General features: G+C 39.3%; 2 protein-coding genes across 4 annotated transcripts in view; one reads left to right on the top strand and one right to left on the bottom strand.

The window, feature by feature from the left end:
* Positions 1–7,374, bottom strand: part of FANCB (FA complementation group B) — a 50,293-nt gene extending 42,919 nt beyond the window's left edge. For both annotated transcript variants that reach the window (XM_081792640.1, XM_081792639.1), the window contains exon 1: positions 7,046–7,374. The gene's annotated coding sequence lies outside the window, so the exon portion shown is untranslated. The remainder of the gene's footprint in view (positions 1–7,045) is intronic.
* Positions 7,375–7,502: 128 nt separating this feature from the next.
* The window catches only part of MOSPD2 (motile sperm domain containing 2), a 59,459-nt gene continuing 48,794 nt past the window's right edge, over positions 7,503–18,167 (top strand). For both annotated transcript variants that reach the window (XM_081792642.1, XM_081792641.1), the window contains exons 1-2: positions 7,503–7,628; positions 7,788–7,857. In XM_081792642.1, coding sequence (XP_081648768.1) covers positions 7,620–7,628; positions 7,788–7,857 — 79 coding nt within the window. In that variant the 5' untranslated portion in view covers positions 7,503–7,619. The remainder of the gene's footprint in view (positions 7,629–7,787; positions 7,858–18,167) is intronic.

Genomic DNA, 18,167 nt, shown 5'->3' with positions numbered 1-18,167 from the left:
CATAAGAGTAATAGAAATCAATTTTAAATCTTACTTTGCAAAAACAGTGCAGCTTTGACCTTAAGGAAGTCACTATTCCTATTCCAAGTAGAAAAAACTACAGGATTGGTAACATTATAATAAACATAAGAATTAAATAATAGCTATCAGTTATTCAGGTTTATATGCCAGATACAATACATAACTTCATTTAATGCCTACAACTATTCTCTTAAAGTATTCTTATCATCACATCTTTCAACTGAGAAACAAAGGTCAGAAAACTTTCCAAGGTTACAAAATTAATTGGCAATGACACTAGATTCAGAAGAGGGGCTTCTGACTGCTGAGCCTACACTTTTAACTACCACACTGTCCTGGCATGCATCCCCCGTACTCTGAACACTGGTTATAAGTAAGGCAACCTGAGAGAATTAGCAAAGTAGATTAAGAACAAAGGAACACACATGGTGTCACAAATGGCAAGATCTCATTCTTTTTTATGGCTGAGTAATATTCCATTTATATGTATCTATATACATATCTATATATATATCTATGTTTTATACACACACACACACACACACACACACACATCCCATATCCTCTTTATGCATTCATTTATCGATGGGTAGCTGGGACCTAGAGGATATTATATGAAGTAGAATAAGTCAGACAGAGAAAGATAAATGTTATAGGATTCAACTTATACATAGAATCTAAAAAATAAAATGAACAAACAAAAACATGACTCTTTAAATACAGAGAACTGGTGGTTGCCAGAGGGGAGGTCATTGGGAAAAGGGCAAAATAGAGGAAGGGGAATGAGAGGTACTAACTTATAAATAAGTCACGGAAATGAAAAGTACAGTCTAGGGAATATAGTCAATAATACTGAAATAACATTGTATGATGACTACACTTATAATGGTGAGCACTGAATAATGTATAGAATTGTTGAATCAATACTCTGTACACCTAAAACATATAACATGTCAATAATAATAAAATAATAAAAATAAAGTTAGAAAAAGAAAACATGCCAAATCTAACTGCAGAAAAAATTACAACAACAAAGGAACACCCCCTACACAGAACACAACATGTAAGAGAAAGATGTTGATCTTTACTCAGTGGCTATATATGCAGACTCACTTCTTTAATAGCTACCAAATGCTCACCATATGCTATGAATTGTACATCGCTGCAGAGCCTAGACAACAATGTGAATGGTGGGCCTGGCCAGCCTTTTACTAGATGCATGACTTTGGGCAAGTTACGTAATCCCTTGTGCCTGGTATCCACAGATGATAGATAGGGTGTAGTAACAGTACTACCTCACAAGGTACTAAATTAACTAATATAACCCACTTAAAATAGAGCCTGGCACATGGAAAGTGCTCAATAAAGGTTAGCTGCTACCATTATCATTATCATCACCATCATGGCCAGCTCTGGTTTCTATAGTACCTAACCTTGGAAACATCAGAACAGTCGCATACTAACAGTTTTGGAACGCTGAAAGGTCCCTCTCCGCTATAAATAACTCTAACTCATACTCTTTCTTTTCTACTTGCAGATCATTTACACCAGGAAATTCAACCATTTCAGATATAAAACTAGGTCATATGCAATTAAGCAATAATGTTCTCCTCTGTTGAATGAGAAACTCCAAAGGCTTAGGTCTTGTTCTTTTATTATAAAAATCTACCAAGAGTTCAAATAGAAAAAAAGTATCACTGAACCATCTAAAAATTTAACTTAAGGCAGCATTTTATAGAAATAACTTTAATTTAGAGGCAATTCTATTAAAACAGACTAAATTAGTCAGCAACTACTTTCAAATTGGAGATGCCATAGCTTATTGTCGAATTTCCAAATACATCATTGGATGTAGTTTTAAACAATGTTCATAAATTCTTTGAAATCCCTTCCATTAAGAAGTGGCACTTAATTCTCCTCTCCCTCAGTGAGGGCTGGTCATTATGACTCACTCTTAGCCATGAGAATATGGCAGAAGGGACAATTTGAGACTTCCAAGACTGGGTCAGAGAGCACTGTGGCTTCCTCGTTGACCTGCCCCTTGGATCACCTGCAATGAGGAAAGCCACCTGCCATATTAAGACACTCAGGCATCCTCATGGAGAGGTGCATACAGCAAGGGACTATGCTTCCTGCAACAGTTAGCAAGGCCTCAGCCTTTTGCCAATGGCCATGTGAGTGAGCCTTCTTGGGATCAGATCTTGCAGCTCCTTGAGATGATTCAGACCCTTGGAGAGATTCTGAGCCAGAAGGATCAACCAAGCTACGCTGCTCCCAAATTCTTGATCCTCAGGAACTCTGAGATAATGTTTGCTGTTTTAAGCTAAGTTTGGGAATAATTTGTCATATAGTAACAGATAAATACATAGCTCCATGGTAATTAAGTTGATGATACTGTTTTTGAGAATTTCATGAAACCTATTACTTGAAGTAACTAGAGATACTGTATGATAATACAAACTAGCAGAAGTCACTGGCTTACTGGTTTGTTGTTAGGCAACTAATGCAAAGATCTGGGACAGTAATATTACAAAGTAGTTTCAGCTGTCTCAGTAAAGAAGCTAAGTAGGTAAATCAAAGGTGTGGCTTTTACTTATGAAACTATCTTTTAGTTTAAAGAAATAAATATTGTATTACAACAAAATATATGAGTAATAATTGATTTAAAATTTCCCACAGACATGTCAGGTCTTTTAGATTTCTAAAAAAGTTTCCTTTTTTCAAGCATTAAATGAGATATATATATATATATTAGCATTAATATGACATAATCTGAGATAAAGATCTAAGAACTTGTCTTTTACTACCTACTTACTTGAAAGGTTTTTCACTTTTCTTAATCGTACTAAAAATAACCAAAAGTAACTTCTACACAGAAAAGGAATTTGGAAGACATGAGTGAGACCCTTAACACAGAGATAAGTAATAACATAACAGAACAAGGGCTCAATAAAGGAAATTAGAAACATGCTTGATAGAATGAACAGTAGGCTGGAAGAAGCAGAGGAACGAATTAGTAATCTAGAAGAATGTAATGGGAAGCAATCAAGCTGAACAAAAGAAAGAAAAAAGAATTATGCCAAATGAGAATAGAGACTTCAGGAACTCAGTGACTCCATCAAACATACTAACATTTGTGATTTTAGTATTAAGTATCACAACTAATGTTTAATCAACACAGTGCTCTGGTTCACCAATATCCAAGTATGACAGAAGGAGAATCTGACTACTAAATGGTGAGCAGACTCTCCCCCTTTCCTAACTTTAGAGTATGTATTGTTGCACCTTAATAAAGTTATGACTTAAGAAAATCAGACCCCTTACATTCTGTTCTTTTAATGTTATCACCAAGTTCCTTAACCTAGAAACCACTATCTTCCAACTCTGTTCCAACTGCCACTATGGTAGTTCAGGCTTTCATCTCTCACTGAGGCTGAGGTAAAATCTTCTTAAATTGGTCTTCCTTACTCTAGTCTCTCTTCCCCTCCAATGTATTAATTTATTTATGCTACTTCAGTTATTGTCCAAAAACACAAACTTGATCTGGTAACTGTCCCCTAACTCAAAAACCTTGCATGTACCTTCTCCCCCTTTCTCAATAGATCTATGATCCTTAAGTTACTACCTGGAAAGATAGAGGCTAAACATTGTGTATTGAACATATGAATGATGTTGAGATAAAGGTTGCAAACCATTGCTATAAAGTTTATTATGGCATTCAAAGCCCAGTTATAATCCTAATCCAACAGGCTTTTAGCATGAGCTCTTGGCAAAAAGAAAACTTATTCTCATGGATTCGGATTCAAATAGATTTAAATGACTGTAACATGAAATGTCTCTATTTTTAAATACTACTGCAAAAGCACGCACACTTTAAATAAGTTATTTAAAATGGATCACCTTAAGAGTTAAAAATTAGAAGTTATTAATATATTTACTTATGAAGATAAATTTTTTTCTCAAACTTTCTATCATCTTCAAGACTTATTGAATTCACATACCTATGTACATCTATTTTAATTTATACCAATGCAACATCTGTTTAAAAGTTCTTAGCATATGTTCATAAAACAAACCTTTAAGTCTATGGAATAAATGGTAATTTTCTTTTTTTTTTACAAAGAAATAATCTGGAAACAGGGGCACCTGGGTGGCTCAGTTGGTTAAGTGTCCAACTTAATCTCGGCTCAGGTCATGATCTCAGTTTGTGAGTTTGAGCCCTGCATCAGGCTCTGTGCTGACAGTGTGGGTCCTGCCTGGGATTCTGTCTCTCCTCTCTGCCCCTACCTGACTTATGTTCTCTCTCTCTCAAAATAAATAAACTTTAAAAAAAAATTTTTAAAGAAATAATCTGGAAACAACTGAAAATAAGATTCAACTTAGAAGTTCTAAAACCAATATAAACAAGCTCTGATTAATCAAACCCTGATTATCAGGGCACCAGGCTTACTATTCCAGTCTCTAGGTCATCTGAATTTTTACTTACTTACCCTTACAATAATGGCTTACACTGTGGTGCCTTACACCCTTACAAGAGAAAAAAAAACAGGTTAACTAAAACCAGTTAAGTTTTATCTCCCACTGTAGCTAATGGGAGCAGTGGGGGGGCAGATTATTTACAAAATACTACACAATTAATTTGAGCGTTTCCTGTTCTGTATTACCATATATCAAAGTTGACTATGTATATTTTGTACATAAAATGAAAACAGATGAGTATACTAGGGAAATAATACACACTAACAGAAATATAGTAGATTGGCAATAAATTATCACCCTCATCCACTCTTCCCTCCCAGCCTCCTATCAAATAAACAATGTTATTTTTAAATGCTAATAAATTCCTCTGGGTGTCATAAATTTCAGAACTCTTTAAATAAACTACCTGTCTGGTTGAGGAAGATCCTAAAAGAGCATATTATCTGCAGATAAAATCTAAAAATGTCTCTGAGAAACTGTATCAAGTATGACCAACAGAAAGTATCTTTGAAAAAAAAAGGTAGAATTAAGACACCCCACTGAAAATTTCACCTAATATTAAACATAATTTTATAAGCATAATACCGATAGATGTACTTTTCCCAACGTATAGAACATTTACCCAAGTAAATCAACTTGGCTACAGAATAGGTCTGCTGTTAATACGTTTTCCTACCTCTCTAACTATAAATCATTTGTTGGAGCCTACCCAGAACCAAGCTCCATTTTCCCTTTTCCAAAACACGTTAGTGCATCTGAAATGTAGGTGAAAGTGGGGGAATGGTGATCCACTAGGAGGATTAGGAAAGACTAAGTTAAAGGTTTTCTATGTCATTACTTCTAGCTTTCTCTAAGCAATGATAATACACTGAAAGGTTTCAAAAACAGAAATCACGGAACTACACTTCTGAATTATAAAGATCTTGGTGACAGTGTTGACGATGGTGGAAGGTAAGAATGGAGGCAAAGCCATCAGTTTAGTTAGGAGATAATTATGAGTTCTTAATTAAAGGGAGAGATGACTTTGGAAGGCAATTTGTCAGTCACCTGAAATACATACATCCATCAATTTCATTTGTAGACATGAACCCAGAGAAATAATCCTACATAATAATGCACAAAGACATTGCTCTAGAATGTTCACTGTGCTGTTATTTGTAATATTAAGAAAAAAAGTAAAAACTTCCATGACCATCAATAGTAATGAATACATACAGATGGAATATCATACTATAGTTAACAGGAATGAATCAGATCTACATATACCGCCCTGGCTAGATTTCAAAAACGAAATGAAAAAAATTAAGCTACAGAAAAATGTATATATACTTGAGTACATTATTTATCTAAATCAAAACACATAAAACATTATTGGGTTTTGTTGTTGTTGTTGTTGTTGTTGTTGTTTACTTACAATTGCTACATTCCTGGAGTGCTTCTCTGTGCCAGGTGCTACTCTAAGCAGTTTGGACTTATTCCTCGCTACATCCTTATACTACAGGCAATATAATCCCCTTCTACAGATGGGGAAGCGGAGGCATGGAATTTAAGGACCTTCTCAAAGACCTCCAAATAGGAAGTAACAGAGCCAGGATTCAAACCCAGGCAGCCTGGTCCAAAATGTAAAAAGCAAAGATTCTGTAAAGATTCATGCCAAATTCCAACGACTGTTTATTCTGGAGGAGATAGGTATCAGGGTAGGGGAGTGGAGCCAGAGGGGGGCTGTAGCTAGAGCTGAAATGTTATTTTTAAACAATGTATTCAACTAGTTTTTAAACAAGGTGTCCATTTTTCCCCAAACACATTTTTAACACACTAAAAAAAAAAAAAAAAAAAAAAAAAAAAAAAAAAAAAGGCTACATATCGTGGTTGACTATAGATGGTGGAAATATGGGGGCATTTCTTTGTAGTTTTCAGGATCCTTCAGTTTTTTAAAAAAGGCAGCGTTATCGAACACAAAACGATTTCTTTTCCATTTTTTTGGCCGACAATCATAAAATTGTTCCAGGGCCCTATAAACCTAAATCTTTCTCAAGTTTGGCCCTTAAGGTTATTTTGCCCTGGGTAACTGTCGTAAGGGCTGCCCTATGCATTGCAGGCTATTTAGCAATACCCACTAGATGGCCAGTAGCTGGTCCCTGCCCCATTATGACAACCAAAACTGTCTCCAGACACTGCCAAATGTCTCCTAGGAGATAAAACTGCCCCCGGTTGAGAACTACCTTAATAAACTGTAAGGTGCTTTACATCTTTTAACTTTCTATAACTGCTCTAGTTTAATGGTTTCAAAAACGTAATCCGTGATAAATTTCTCACACTCCAAGTGGGAAAGATGCGGCGCGGTGAAGAAAGTTTCAAGCGAAATAATCCAATACGGCAAGCACTTACAATCTAGTCATCATTCCACAGAATGACGGCCATAGGCCCCGGCAAGCTCGTTTCCATCCCCTTATTCCGCAAAGAGGGCACAAGGGGGGCCAACCCAGCTCTGCCGCCCGGCCCCGCGAAGGCCAGGGGAAGGTGCGGGACGACGCGCCTGCCATACCTGAGCCCGCGCGTCCTGAGTCCGACAGGCGCCACGTTCCCGACGCCCCAGGCGGGCGCAGCGTCCCTCGGCTCCAAACCTCCCGCCCGCGCGCTGCATCCTGGGAGGTCGGGGCCGGAGGCTGCGTCGAGAGCAGAGGAGGCGGGGCGCGCGGAGCCTGCGGAGCCTGCCCGGAGACGGTTGCCAAGGGAGGCTGAGGGGGCGGGGCCTCCAGGGAAGGTTGTGAAAGAGAGGGGCAGGCGGAGCTTGCTCGGGCGGAGCTCGGCGCTGTAAGCTCCCGTGATCCGGCGGTAGGCGGAGGCGGGTCCGCAGTGCAGGGGCTGTCTGAGGGAGCGGAGCCCGCACCAGAAGCTAATGGAAAGCCAAGCTAAGCGCCTGGTCCCGCCTCCAGACCCAAGCGGCCGCATCAGATTGGGCAGCGCGGCGACGCTTCCGCCCGCCTCCCGGTGTCACGCGACTGTCTCCACCTCCCGCCCTTCCCTCTGTACCTCCCGGCCCTCCCGGCCAGTGATGAGATATTCGGACAGGTGGGGAAGTGGCCACGGCAATCGAAGTCACGTCCACGAGCGCGACCATGGCCGAGGTGAGAAGCCGACTGCACTGCTGCCGTTCCCCCCCCCCCCAGATCCGGAAGCTTCCTCTGAAGTCCGGGGGCCGTGCCCCCAAGTGCAGGTGGGCTGGGCTGAAGGGAAGCGGGATGGTGTGCGTGGTGTCTAAGCGTCCCTTCGTGTCTCCCTTTCAGTGTCACACCCAGAATAAAGCCAAGCTCGTCTCTGAGACCCGACGGAGATTCGAAGCTGATTATGTGACAGGTGGGTACCGCGTTCTCGGTGTTGAGGCAGGTAGGCAATGAGCGTCCCCAACTTTCCGAAGGTGTTGCGGGCGTCTCTGTGGGAGGCTTTAGGGACCCTTTCGACCCTCACAGGGATGAGGCCCTGCACGTTTCCAAGGTTTTCTTCTCCTAACATCCCATGCACGGTGGCTCCAATGGGGCAGGTGATATGCCCATTGCTTCCTGAAGGGTTAATGTAAGTTGGAAATTGGTGAGTTTCTAGCATCTCAAGTTTATGGAACTTGGAGGACACTTGCAAGGCCCACGGCACGGGTGACACCGTACAGTGCACAGTTTCTGTGCTGACCTTTCACCAGCAACAATAGAGAAAAAAACGTGGAAGCTGCCGTAATGCTATTCACGTGTACTTAATTGGGGGATACAAATTCCTTGGATACTTGGCCTAATTCCACTTCATACTACCCAGTATGCTACCCACGGAGCAGACCCTCCAGTGCTGGAACAAGTTCTCTGTCATCCCGCACTGTACCTAGCAAAGTACCTGTGAGTCCAGAATTGATTCATTGGTTGAATATTATGTGTTCATGTGGTTGAACAGATGTCCCAGATACTTGAAACTGATGGCTTAATCCTTGTACAGTGATTTTTAAAAACTTACAGGATAATGTGTTATAAACGTGGAATAAATATTTGAATCCTGACTCTGCCACTTAATAGCTTAGTTGTCTTTTCTAAGCCCCGGTTTCCATATCTGTGAAACGTGAATAATTATGTTAGCAGGATTAACTGAAAAAGCACATATCAAACTGTCTACCATGGGGTTAACCTATTGCAAGCTCTCAACAACTGTTTTGTCTGCATAATCACTTTGACTGCTGTGGAAGGGGTTAAGCTTCTGCATCTTGAGGGCTCAGCAGAGGTTCTCTGCAACTTTAGACTACCCTAGATTAAATGTCAGTTGATGACCTAGAATAAATAAGGAAATGTGTTCCAAATAACCTGGTCAGTAAATCTTTTTTCATCCTCCCTGTCAATTTTCTTCACATCCCAAACTTTGCACTAGAGAGTTGCAAAAGCACTCGATTCACTTTTAGCCCGGAGATCTCATGTCTAATAATATAGCTGGTTCCAGTAAAGAGATAATTCTAAAATTGCTTTCTGTAGAGATGTAATTCTTACAGTCACATGGTTTATAGTATTTTAAGAAGTAATCCAGAACTTGACCTAATGTGCTCGTGGCTCCCCAATAGCCATGTACTCACCCAAAGGAGGAAGCAGGATGTGTGTGTGTGTGTGTGTGTGTGTGTGTGTAGTCAGAGAAATGTAGCAATAGACAAGATCTCAAAAGTCATCTTGGTCCAACCTTCTCATTTTTAAAATGAAGAAAGAGCTAGAGGGATTGAGTGATTTGCTCCAAATCCTTGGTGTTAGTGGCTAGGCCTGGGCTTGTGCTCAAGTTTTCTCAATTTCACTACAGTGAAAATCTTTGGCAACACCAGCATGTCAAATTGGATCGTGTCACTCCCCAACTTGAAACCCTTCAGTACCTTCCCACTGTGTCTAGAATGAAAATCTCGGTTCTTTATGGTGGCCTACACAGCAAGGCCCTGCATGCTGTAGCTGCTGCCCCCCGCATGCTAATCCGTAACTACTGTCTTCGCTTAGTACAGATTTCACCACTGCCCACAGTCAGAAACATCACATCTTGCAATCTACTATGCATGAACACATAACCGAAGCAAAAGTTCATTCAAGAATACTTATTCTGAAAACCTACGACTCCCTGGTGCAGTGACCCACAAAATTGACATCACAACCTACGCGACCCACAGTTTGAAAAACACAACCAGCCACACTGCATCTCTTATGTTCTTCAAACAGACTGAATCTGTGTTTATCTCGGGAGCTCTCCACTTCTCTTTGTTTGGAAGGCTCTTGCCCAGATAGTGTGTATGGCTGGGACCATTTTTTTTTTCTTTCCCATCTTGGTTTAAATATCTCTGAGAGACCTTTCCTGATTATTAAATAGCCTCCCTGTCTTGTTTGTCTCCTTCACAGCTCTTACCATAACCTGTAATTATCATGTTCGTTTGTTTACTCGCTTACTGTTCATTTCGTCCGATGGAATGTGTTTGGGTCTAGGGCAACCTGTGGACGTGGAGGGCAGGGTCTGACTCACCTCAGTATACCTAACACAGTTTTCAAGATATACTCAATATAGCAATGCTTAAATGTATACATGGGGAGATTAATCCAAGTCTGCATTATGAGTAGTCCGAACTGGCTCCCCACCCCCGCCAAAATCTGACAAAGAACAGCCCTCACAATACATTTCATAAAGACAAGCATTATTTCAAAGTAAAGCACTTTATAGGCAGGGTTTTGTCCTTAAATATACACACTTGGGTATGTGTGAATACACGTGACGTGTGAGTGGGGCATCTTGCACAGCTGTTGTAAATACTAAGTCAATTAATTTAAAGACTTGCATGGGAAAGGAAAGATAAAAATCTTTAAAGATTTTCTAAAGTTTGAGTTTCCTGAGATACTGCATCAGGTAAAGGAAAAGTAGGAAAGTGGTAAAAAGGGGTTTTTGATCTGCTTGTGTTTGCCCTTTCAGGTTTACTTTTTAGAAATTAAGTGCTTAGAGAACAGGCACTTTTCTTCTATCTCTGTCTTTCATTTCACCCTATTATCATTAGCAATGTTTTCAGAAGAGACTTAAGGCTGACTTAAGCAAACAAATGTGATATTTTTCCTAAAGGAAAATATTATCTGCAAATATGTCACTTTAAGCACTGGCTGTACTCCAGAAACTCTTTTGGAGGTAGGTTCTTGGGAATTCCAAGCACATTTTTGTTTCCATGGAAATTAAGTTACCAATTATGGATAGATTTGTGGCTGGCAAAAAGAATAAAAGTCCATAATTGTTTCATGCATTACAAATGGTCCTTTTTTTTTGTCATTGTTTCTGTGAGAAATTCCACACTAAGTCTCAAATAAGAAACGTTTCCCGTTCTGTCTTCCTCCTTCTTGTGGCCAAGGCAAGAGACTACTCCCTTGTGACAGTCATTTATTTGGTTCCTCAAATACTCATTATGTGCTTATTTCTGGGAAGCAGTGTGTCAATATTAGAAAAAGAACTGAAGACAGATAGAGCCCCTTCTTGAACTTACAATCCAGTAGAGGCGTTAAAACAGGCTAACTATTAGAGTTCAGGCAAATTGTGTCAAGAGGAATAAGGGTGCTAAAATTTCTGTAGAAGTCAAAGACAAGGAAAAGATCACATCTGGTCGGGGTGATTGGGTTAGGACAGAGTGAGAAAAAACTTCATAGAAAACGTGGTGTTTCTCATGCACTTTGGAAGATGGTAGAACTTGGCCCGGTGGAGAAAGTGATCCAGATGGGTCAAATAGTCTGAGCTGTAGTGAGAAGGCGCAGGGCATGTTGGGGAAGCCATGGGAAGTCCGCTTTGATGAGCTTTGGTGGGGGGGTGAGCACATCCGCTAAAAACAGTGGGAATGTACCCTGGAGAGCCTTGAACAAAAGCAAAGTGTGTGTACCCAAGTGAGTTTGGAGAACATTTGAAAGATTGGTGGGTTTTCTTATTTTAGCTTTGTTTCTTGACTTCCCAAATGTGTGAATTTATTTAAATGAATTTGGATCATACCAAAAAGTCATTCCATAAGCTTACCATCCAGAGATGGCTCTGCTAACAGTAGATGCAGTTTTTTTCTGGTCTTTTTTTTCCATGCATTAAGAAAGTAGTTAAACGGCTATTGTGTGTGTACTTTGCATTGTTTTATTGACACGATCAAATTTATTTCCCCGTATGGATGAAGTAAGCATTTAATGCTTAGTCCCCTAAGTAAAAGATAATTTTCTTTTATCTTCAATACTCCCTATTTGGATATGTAGATTCTTTCCAGTTGTTAATACAGCTTTTTGTACGGTAGTTCAGGTTGCTTCCTTAAGATTCATGTCTAGAAGTAGAATTACTGGTTTCAAGAGCATGACTGTTTTTAAGACACTTCATCTGCGTGCTAACTTTTCCTCCCCAGAAGTCACACCAAGATTTATTCCCACCACCACGTGTGAAAGTGTTAGTCTTCCCACAGCCTTCCCCATGTGTAGTGTCATCATTTCTTAACTGATGGTTATTTTAGTTTGCATCTGGTTACTAGCGAGAGTAACCTACTTTTCATATATTTACATCGATTTGTAGTTTCAATTTTTTTTTCATCACTATGGCTTTTAAAATTGGTTTGGACTTGTTTGTTTCACTTTCACTTTTTTCATTTTTTGAATGTATTCAAAATTATCCATTCCTTTGTGGTTTCTTTCATTGCTGTTAAATAATTTTCTTTCCGATAATTTTCTAGTCCTTTAATTTTTGTTTTGTTTAGCTTATTATTGTTTTAAGTTTATTTTGAGAGACAGAGCACATGCATGCACACAAGTGGGGGAGAGGTAGAACGCGAGGGAGGGAGGGAGAATCCCAAGCAGGCTGTGCACTGTCAGCCCAGAGTCTGACGCGGGGCTCTAACTCACAAACCATGAGATCATGACTTGAGCCGAAATCCAGAGTTGGATGCTTAGGCAACTGAGACACCCAAGCGCCCCTGTCTTGGCTTATTATTTTTTATAATTTGAAATCTCTTTTAAGTACAAATTGTATAAATCATGAATAGAGTAAACACCTATACACTTCCACTCAGGCAAAGAAACAGAACTTCCTGTGTACCCCCAGCCCTGCCACTCAGGGGCGGCTGCTTGTCCTGCATTTGCTGTTATTCATTCTCTTGCTTTTCATTAGCTTTACCACCTGTGACGTATTCCACATCAGTCCTTTATTAAGTTTACCTGTTTTTAAACTCTAGAAGATGAATGTATTTCTCCATGACTCGCTTCTCTAACTCACGAGTCATCCGTATTATCAAACGTAAATGTGCTTGAGTCCTTTTTATACCCGTGTAATAGTGCATGGAATGAAAATACCAGTTGATGGATTTGGGGTTGTGTCTAAGTTTTGCTACTATGTGCAGTGCTGCTCCAAACATTCTTTTTTAAAAAAAATTTTTTAGTGTTTATTTTTGAGAGAGAGAGACACACACACACACACACACAGAGTGCAAGCAGGGGAGGGGCAGAGAGAGAGAGGGAGACACAGAATCCGAAGCAGGCCCCGGGCTCCGAGCTGTCAGCACAGAGCCCGACGCGGGGCTCCAACTCACGAACCTCGAGATCATGGCCTGAAGTTGGACGCTTAACCGACTGAGCCACACAGGCAGCCCAAAGAGTCTTAAAGATCTCTGATGCCTAGACTTTCTCTAGGGCATCAGTTCTCAGAGTTGGCCCAGGAACTGTAGTTCCTGGAGACCATTTCAAGGAGCTTGAGAATTCAAAACTACTTTTACAATAACACCAAAACATCATTTTCCTTTCTCACTGTCCTTCTCTCACAAGCATACAGTGGCATTTTCCAGAGGTCACATGGCATGTGATGATGTCATTGCTCTGACAGCTGATAGAACATGTGCTTTTGTGTTGTCATGTGTAAAACTTTCAGTTCTAATACTTAATGGAGTAATTATGCGTATAATCCACATAAACTAAAAAGCCCTTTAGAGCCCTCAGTTATTTTTAAGAGTATTAAAGGGGTCCTGAGACCGTGAAGTTTGAGAACTTTCTGCTGTAGGGTTTGCGCCCAACAGCAAAATGTGTGGGTCATAGATGAGGCACCTGTTCAACTTTATTCGGTAATGCTGAACAGTTTCCCAAAGTGATTGCGCCGGTTTTCATTTAAACCAGCAGTTTGTGAATGCCCTTGTTTTTCCCCACTCTAAAATTTGGTGTGTGTTTGTTGTTAATTGCTGCCCATCTGATTAGGGTGTAGGGATAGCTCATTGTGGTTTTAATTGCCTTGCTTTGAGTACCAGTGAGATTGAGCATTTCTTCCTATCTTTATGGGCCATTTGGTTTCTGCTTCTGTGAAAATCACTTCTTCAGGCTCTTCTTGGCCCTTTGTTCCTCCATGTAAATTATAGAATCAGCCTATCATGTTTCTGCAAAAAAACACAAACAAACCCACAACTGACATTGGGATTTTGAATGAAATTGTGTTAAATCAGAAGACCAGTTCTGGGAGACTTGACCTCATCATGATTGGGTCTTCCTATCTAAGAACCTGGTATATCTCTGCTAAACACTTCCTTGTTGAAAGATTTATAATTTTCTCCATAGAAGTTAAGTCGCTTTTGTTAAATTTATTCCCAGATACTTTACGTGTTATGTGTTTGTGGTTGTTTAAATGGTATTTCTTAAGAATTTTCTAAATGATTGTTTCTGGTTAGCAGAAAGTACATTTGACTTTTTTACATTGATATTGAATTTAAAAACCTTACCAGCTCTCACTAATTTCAATAAGTTATCTCTAGATTAGTTTGGAATTTCTTGGGGTGGGTGGGTGAGAAAGAGAGGGAGAGAGACTCTTTGTATCTGTAATACCCCAGCTCCATTTCGAGCTAGCATATGGTGGGAGATCACAGATTACTTAGTCCTCATAACTAATGAGTTATGTATTAACCTCCACTCTTGGAGGTTAATAGGCAGATAACCTCTTGGAGGTTTAAAAGGTAGGCAGATAGACACTTGAAGTTTCTTAAATTTTGTTCCACGTTTATAACATTCTCAAGGTTAACATTTTAACGTTGTCATGATCAGAATAAGAGGAAAAGATTTTAAGAGTTTGTCAATTTTTGTCCTTGTTTTCCATATCTAAAAATACCAAGCCCCTGTCGTGGAGAATATAAGGTTGTAACTTTGCAGGGAGACTTGAGCGGTAAATGGGTGACGGGGTAGGGAATTGATAGACCTGCTGATTTGTGAATCTTTATTCTCAGTAATAACTTTGATCAGTGCTTGGCAAATATTTTTTTTTTTAACTCATCTCTTTAAGTTGTTGATACCTTCTCTTCTTCATATATGTTCATCCCAAATGTATAGTGAGATTATGCACCTTTAGAGACTATGACTAGTACACTGTCATTCCTAACATGTCACTTGTATTTAGTCAACTATTTGAAAAGCTTGCATGCAAAGAGGGGTCTGTTTACCAAATCTGTGTCCTCTGGGTGGTGGAGTGCATGAATGATTTTTCATCGCTGAAAATTTTAATCTGTCGTTCGAGTTTGGTTTGATTAGATCTCAAGGAGATGGAGTAGAGCTCACAGAAATTATAATTTTTTCCCCCTTGCAGTTGTTCATCCAGGAAAGGGAGGACAAAAATTTGCTACATTTCTATCCAAACTGTTTTCAGCAGAATTTGTGTTGACCTTAGAGATTTGGCATGTATGTATAGAACGTGTTTGACATTAGTTACTTTATATATAGTAGTAGGGCCATGACTTGCAGAAGATTTTCTTTTCCCATTATACTGCTATATATTCACTGACATAGGACATTCATAGACAGTTTTTAAGTTATTGTACAGGCAATTACTCTATACCCAGATCATTGGAGGAAAAAAAATCAGAACTGTGTAAGAGAAAATAAAAGACATGAGAAACCCCATATACATTTAATAGGACTTCCAGAAGGAAAAAGAGACTGTGCTGTTGGAAGGTAAAATAGTTGACAGTTTGCCAGAGTTTAAAAAAGACATTAAATCCTCCGGTGTGGGGCACCTGGGTGGCTTAGTCGGTTAAGCATCTGACTCTTGATTTCGGCTCAGGTCATGATCTCACGGTTTGTGGGTTCAAGCCCCACATTGGGCTCCACGCTGACGGTGTGGAGCCTGCTTGGGACTCTCTCTCTTTCTCTCCATCTCTCTCTCTCTCTCTCTCTCTCTCTCTGTCTCTCTCAAAAAACTTAAAACAACAATAAATCCTCAGGTTAAAAAAGCATAATAAGATCTGAGCATCATGAAGGAAAAAGAAATTATTCCCTAGGCATATCATAGTGAAACTGTCAAAACACCACAAAGAAAAAAAATCAGACAACCAGAAAGAAGTGACAGATTGTCTGCAAAGGAACAGAAATCAGACTGCTATTTGATTTCTCCTCAGCAGCAATTAATGCCAGGTAACAGTGAAATAATTTCCTGAAAATGCTAAGGGAGGTAACTGCCCATTTAGAATATTTAGTCAAAGGTGAGGGTAAATTCTTTTAGGATATGCAAAGAATGACAGTCCGTCTCTAATAAAAAATTACTAGACTACTTCATGAATAAGAATATAGAACCCAGAAAGAGGCAGAAAGATCCAGAAACAACGAAAAGCAAAGAAATGGGTAAATAAATCAGTAAAGAAAAAAAAATCTACATGTTAATAGTAAAAAAATTTTTAACAGTATTAGCAGGTGTAGGGAGGTTGGAAGGACTTGAATTATTTAGAAGGAAGGTAGAGATAATTAACTGTAGATTTTGTCAATAAAATGTGAATATTTCAAATAAGGGTAACCACTGAGCTCCAGAAATAAATATTTAATTTCCAAGCTATGGAGGGATGAAAAGGTGAATCTCTCCAGCGGGAAGCGTGAAAGGAAAAAAACAGCATAGGAACTAGAAAAGAGAGTAAGACAGCAAAATAACCCCAACTTTATCACCTTACCATAAATGTAAACCAATTTATACTTATTAACAGAGCAGATTTTTACAATCTTAATTGCATTCTACCTACAAAACACTATATTAATTTATTAAATTTATTAAAATTAATGCAGAAAACTTGAAAATAAGGAGATGGAAAAAAGTGTCCAAAACAAATACTAACCAAAAGTGATACTGTGTTGGCTGCACTTTTGTTAGATGAAATATTTAGAATGAAAAACATCAGTACATTTCAAAAGGGATTCTACTGTTGATAAATGGAACCCTGAAAAGGTATTACATTTAGGAATTAACAACATAAAATAGTGTCTCACCATATAGCTTTCAAATACATAAAGCAAACGCTCCCAGAATTATGAGAGAAATTCAAGAAATCCACAAACATGTTGAATGGTTTTAACAAACCTTTCACAAATACACAGAACAAGCAGGCAAGAAAGCCTTAAGATGTTAGATTTTATGAAAAATGTTTTTTTTGTTGTGTTAAGCAAACTCTACCCCCAACGTGGGGCTGAAACTCATGACCCTGAGATCAAGAGTCACATGCTCTACTGACTGAGCCAGCTGGGCTCCCCAAGACTTTAGACTTTCATTTAACACAACGAGCAAAGTTGATCATAGATACATATATGTATATGTGTGTATAAATGTATAGTCTCTCCTGCCCAATAGAGAATGTATATACTTTAGAAAATATAGGGGCACCTGGGTGGCTCAGTCGGTAAGCACCCAACTTCGGCTCAGGTCATGATCTCGCAATTTGGGGGTTTGAGCTCCACGTCAGGCTCTGTGCTGACAGCTCAGAGTCTAGAGCCTGCTTCAGATTCTGTGTCCCCCTCTCTCTGTCCCTTCCTCCCTTGTGCTCTCTTTCTCAAAAATAAATACATAAACTTAAAAAAAAGAAAATATATTTGTTCTCTTGCAGCTTTTGCAAACATTCACCACATATTAGGTCATAAAGGAAGTCTCAGAAATTCCAAAGCAGCTAGATCACACGCACCGTGTTTTCATGCCATTAAGCAACTATATTAGAAGTCACAAATCCCGGGTTTCAGCCCCCCCAAAAAAAACAAAAGAGAAAAAGAAAAAAAGTCAAACAGGTACTCAAAAATCAAATGTTAGGAAACAAAAATAACATACCTTTAAATAACCCACGGGTTAACAACTTCCCAGTAATGTGTGTAATTCTTACCTCTGCTAAATAACCATTGGTTAAAGAAGATATCACAATGGAAATTATTAAATAGTTAAAGCTGAGCAGAATATCTGTGGTCTTACATTCATTCATTAGAAAACAAGGCCCCCATAAAAATCAGCAATAGATTCAGTTCAAGGAGCTACAAAATGAACATGAATAAATTTACAGAGAAAGTAGAAGGAAAGCAATAGGAGCAGATATTCATGGTATAGGAAAGAAGATAGTAGAATAAACTTCAGCTGGGTTTTTTTAATGTCTGTTTGTTTATTTTGAGAGAGAGAGGGAGAGAGAGAAAATCCCAAGCAGGCTCCATGCTGACAGTGCAGAGCCCCATGCGCGGCTGAAACCCACGAACCTGGAGATCATGACCTGAGCCAAAACCAAGAGTCAGACCCACTGAGCCACCTAGGTGCCCTAAGCTGTTTTTTTGAAAGGACTGGTGAAACAGACAAACCTAGGATGACTGATTAATAGAAAGGGATGAATGCAAAGACTTACACTGGGAGCAAACAGCAGACAGAAT

This window comes from Panthera onca, chromosome X (assembly GCF_046562875.1).
Source record: "Panthera onca isolate mPanOnc1 chromosome X, mPanOnc1 haplotype 2, whole genome shotgun sequence".
Taxonomy (NCBI): domain Eukaryota; kingdom Metazoa; phylum Chordata; class Mammalia; order Carnivora; family Felidae; genus Panthera; species Panthera onca.
Note: the sequence above shows the minus strand (reverse complement) of the source record. Positions and strands in the feature narration are given on the sequence as shown.